At 62.3% G+C, this 4,555-nt stretch overlaps 1 protein-coding gene across 1 annotated transcript in view; it reads right to left on the reverse strand.

Annotated features, from left to right (window-relative positions):
- Nucleotides 1-3,993: 3,993 nt before the first annotated feature.
- The window catches only part of FXYD2 (FXYD domain containing ion transport regulator 2), a 2,383-nt gene continuing 1,821 nt past the window's right edge, over nucleotides 3,994-4,555 (reverse strand). The window contains exons 4-6 of the mRNA XM_010575094.1: nucleotides 4,467-4,503; nucleotides 4,287-4,317; nucleotides 3,994-4,084 (exon numbers count right to left, since the gene is read on the reverse strand). Of these exons, the coding sequence (XP_010573396.1) occupies nucleotides 4,293-4,317; nucleotides 4,467-4,503 (62 nt within the window). The 3' untranslated portion in view covers nucleotides 3,994-4,084; nucleotides 4,287-4,292. The remainder of the gene's footprint in view (nucleotides 4,085-4,286; nucleotides 4,318-4,466; nucleotides 4,504-4,555) is intronic.

Genomic DNA, 4,555 nt, shown 5'->3' on the forward strand with positions numbered 1-4,555 from the left:
GCGGGGAGGGAGCGGCTGCCGCGGGAGGATCGACGGCCCGGAGGCGGCGAGGGGCTTGCGGCCGGGCGGAGGGGGCCGGCGTGCCCGGAAACGGGATCCCTCCCCGAGCCCCTCGGCTCCCTGGCGCTGCCGCTCCGGAAGGTTCCCCCCCCGCCCCGTGGCTTGTGAAGGGCGCCGGGTCCCGTCCCCCCCGGGGCCGGACGGGGCTCCCGCCTCGCCGGGAAGCCGCTTTCCAGGGCAGAAGCTTGATTTTTGCTTCCCCCTAGTGTTGTCGCGGCGCGGAGCGGGGAAGCGCGGCCCCGCTTCTCCCGGGGACCGCGGCGGCAGCCTGGCCGCGGTGCCCGGGGCTTGAGGCAGGGCTTGTGCTCCGCTCCCTGGGCGGTAGTTCAGAGGTGAGGGTGCGGGAGGTGCAGCTCAGGCCCGGCGGAGGGAAGCCCCCCTACAAGGAGGGGGTGAGCAGGGTTCCGGTCCTCGCCGGCTCCAGGGCGAGCCTGGAGAGTCACCAGTGGCTCGGCAAAGTTTTAGCAGGGCCAAGGCACCGGCTTCACGAGGACACTTCTTCGCTTCGCAGCTTCAGTCCGCCACGAAAGCGGCCGCAAGGAGCCGGCCCATCCATTGCCGGGCTCACGCCGCTGAAGCCGAGCTGTGGGGCTGCGTTCACACGGCATCGCTGCCGCAGGGCTGCTCTGCGGGCCCGGCTTGGCGTGAGCAGGTGTTTTCTGAAAACCACTGCTTTGGGGCACCTGCAACGTGGAAATGAGGGCCGAAATGTTATTTACTTTGGTCGGGGAGATAATTTCAGACCACGGAACGCTGCTGTTTTGGCAGACGCGTTGCTGTTGATGGATGCGCTGCCTTTTCAGGAGCAGAACAAAGGGAGAACGAGGCGTGTGGCTGGCTCCCTGCCAGCCCAGCCCCGTCTCTCGTGTTGTCAAGTGTTCCTCTTTGGCTCCATTAGTCACCATTTGCTGCTCTCCTGTTTTAACTAATGATGAGGAGACATTTTGCATGCATCCCTGGCATGACGGAGATGGCGGAGCAGTACTGGTGGCCTCCAGGCTGGGCGAGCTAAGCAGCCAGCCTCCCTGGCCGCTGCTCCTCCTGTTCCTGCCCCGGTGCCTCATCTCCTCACGTTCAGCCATGGATTAAGCACAGAAGCTGGCCGAGCCACAGCCGGTCGGAGCCCCTCTCCCTCGTACCTGTCCGTCCAGGGACTGGCAAAGCAAACAGGGAATAGCCAGTGCCAGGGGGAAGCTGTTCAGAACTGGAAGGCTTCCCAGAGGAAAAGGACACTCCAGTTGTCCGCTGTATTACTTACCCAATCCCCTTTGTGTCACCAAAAAGATTTACTTTGAGAAGATTAATGGCTCAAGGGACTGTGAGAGAAATCCTCCAAGATTGCCTGCTTCAGGGGAGAAGGCGAACGTGTCCTCACCGAGGCCGCAGCTCCCAGCTGACCCGCAGGGCCGCGGGTGCAGGGAAAGGACTGTGGGGCTGGAGCTTGTCCCGTGGGGCACCATCCGACGGAGCCCACAACTCCCCCTGCCCAAGCCCTGGGGAGAGCAGGAGCCTCTCACCGGGGCAGCAGCAGGAGAAAGGCAGCCGAGCGGAGACATGGCGGCCTTTTCCTGTGGTCTTCCTGCTCCCATAGCTCCTGGGCTCAACCTCCAAAGCCGAGGACCGTGAAGACACGGAGAGGAGCAGAGAGCCCTGCCTCAGAGGCGGCTCACACCTGTGTGCCGGCCCGGCGAGCAGGGGCCACTGGCAGCACCCCCGCCCCTGGCCCAGGGAGGCCACATTTACCATGCATCATATACTTTGCTTATGCCTTTCCCCCGGCCCTGGTTCCCCGCCTCCATCCTGGAGGGGCACAGAGCCAGGCTGCTCGCAGTTTAGCTCTGATAATAGCCTGCCTTCCAAATGTAACCCCCGGTGCAAGCCTTGAGGTGCCGGCAGTGCCTCCCGCTCTGCCGCCGCACACCCCGTCAGCATCCCCCAACCTGTGGCACGGCCCCCAGGCCCCAGCCAGGGGTGCAAAGGGCTGCGCAAGCGTGCGTGCACATGCGGGTGTCTGCGAGCCATGCAGAATAATGCTATTAATGCCATCTGGTGCCGAGACAGAGATCCCCCTGCGCAGGGAGCCAGACATGGCTTTTCGCTCCCCTTAATCTCCTGCCTTCGAGCTGCAGGGGTTCTGTCTGCGGGGCTTTCCGGGGGGCCGGTGCCAGGGGACGTGCACCCTGAAGGGCACGCCTGTGCCCTGAGCCCTGGCCCGGCCCGGCGCTGGGGAGGACAGGGAGCCCCGGGAGCCCTGGGCCTCAGGGATGTGGGACCCTGCTGAGGACGGGCTCGTCTCATACACCGGCTGCCTTCCCGGCTGCTGGGCCCTTTAGCTCCTTCTTTAGGGCACCACAACCATGCCACACGCCTTGCCGGTGAGGACTGGGAGGTCGGAGCAGGGGGAGGGCAGGGCCAGCTCTGCTGCGAGCAAACCTTTCGGCTTGTCTATGCTGCTAAACAGGTACTCTTCTCCCTCCACTGAAGGCCTCTGGTTCCCATTCGAGCTGTGCAAAGCTGCCACGAGGCTTTATTAGTGGGTCAGTGTCAAGTCAAAATTCTATTTCAAAATAATCTCCTTACCACGTTAAATAAGCACCTCCGATTAGACAAATTGCACGGATTTTGTCTAATAACCTTCCCTCAGCTAATCCTATTTCACTGTCAATGTCTGACCTCAATTGAGGCCCAAACAGCAGGCGAGCTGGTTTCTCCTCCGCCAGCAGTGCTGGGACGCTCAGGCTTCCAGAACGCAATGCGGTGCACGCCCAAACCCCGCGGGGCTGCAGGTGATGAGGGGAACCAGCCCGAGCTGGGCAAGGACCCTTACTGGCCCCTCCACCGCCACTGGCCAGGCCCCCACGGACTCCCCGCTCCCATGGCACTGCTAGCAGAATGGGTGCCCACGCAGGACTGCGGGCATGGAGGAGCAAAGGCTCCTGCCCCGCTGCCCACAGAGCACCACATTCTGCTGGTCCTCACCTGCAGCGTTCCCCACCTGCAGCGTTACCTGGCAAAGCACCCCCCGCATACTGCTGGAGCTGGGAGCGAGCTCCCCGCTGCCTCCGTTGCTGCAAGCTATTTCTCTGGTTGCTTAGGGTGACCCGATGCACACCTTGAGCCCTAGAGCCTGCAAGGGAAGGGCTCGTGGGTGCTGGGGGGCAGTGGTTTCGGAAGCTGGCAGCAGAGCCATCAGTGGGGCCGCTGCCTGGTCACTAGATGTCCGTGTCGGTCCAACTCACCTGCAGGCAGGCACCGGGAGCAAAGCTCCCTCCTCGCTCACTGCCCAATTGCAGGAGAGTTTTCTTCCTTTTTGCTGCCATCTGTATCCAAAGAGGAGAGAGGCAGCGAAACCGAGGAGCTGGATGCACCATCCCAGCCCCGTCCTTGCCCAGGAAGGATGCCCGGATCAAGCACTCCCAGAAAGCAAGCATGAAAATGGCCCCCTGCGAACAGCACACACTCGCTTCTGCATCTGACCTGGCCTGCAGCCTGCACAGCATGGGGTAGCACTCCAAACCCCTCACCGTGTAGCCCAGGGGAAGGGCATTTGCCTCAGGATTTGGGCACCTGCAGCCAGCATTTGTGCCGGCCGAGAGGGATGTTTCCTCAAAGCAGCCAGGGTGGCTGAGAGCAGGAACGTCCCTCCCTCTGCAAGCCCTGGTGCAAACCCAGAGCGGAGGCGGCCAGCTGCTCCGTGCCGCGGGTGTGCGGAGGAGCCAGCAGAAACCCTTCCTGGGTCTGTGTTGGAAGATGTCTGCAGGGCAGAAAGGTCATTGGTGCCGGGCCAGGACAGTGGGCGATTCAGATGCCTCGGGCACAAAGTTTAACCTCTCTCAGCTTGAACTTTATTAGCCAAGAAACTCTTGCTGCATCTAACAGAGGGAAAAGCACGAGGGCAATTTGCGTCCTGGCCTCGTCTGGGGTGAGCAGGGTAATGGAGCCACTGGAGCGGGGTAAGGGGTGGCCCTTGGCAATGACTTCGCTGCTTTGGAGGAAGCTCTGCTTCCATGGCAGCATGGCAGCTCTGAAATCAGACAGAACGGGAGGGTTACATGGCCACAGAGGCCAGCGTGCCCTAGCCCCTCTCCTCCCCAGACAGACCCCCACGTAGGTACTTCCCTGAAGCCTGGTGTACCACGTAGGTACTTCCCTCGAAGCACCGCTGCCCAGCCCAGGCAGACCCAGGGAGCCTGGCTGCCAGCTGGGTGTGTCCTCCCGCAACCTACCTGCAGCTACAGGTCTTCCTCGTTTCCTTGTCTGTGGAGTGAAAAGCAAGGGGAGATGTGTTATGCTAGGCGATGTGGCTGAACTGGGAGGGAGTACGAGCCGAGACTCCAGCCTTTTCCGCTGGCAGGACTAGGATGGGGAGGAGAGAGGAGGCTGCCTTAAAACTGTGCAATACCCACCTCCTCTTCTTCTTCCCTCCGCAGTGGAACCGCTGGCCTGGGGGCAAGAGGAGCGACTGAGGCCTCTTGTGGCTAGAGCCTTCCCCCCC

The sequence above is a fragment of the Haliaeetus leucocephalus genome, unplaced genomic scaffold (genome assembly GCF_000737465.1).
Source record: "Haliaeetus leucocephalus isolate CR32 unplaced genomic scaffold, Haliaeetus_leucocephalus-4.0 Scaffold450, whole genome shotgun sequence".
Lineage (NCBI taxonomy): Eukaryota > Metazoa > Chordata > Aves > Accipitriformes > Accipitridae > Haliaeetus > Haliaeetus leucocephalus.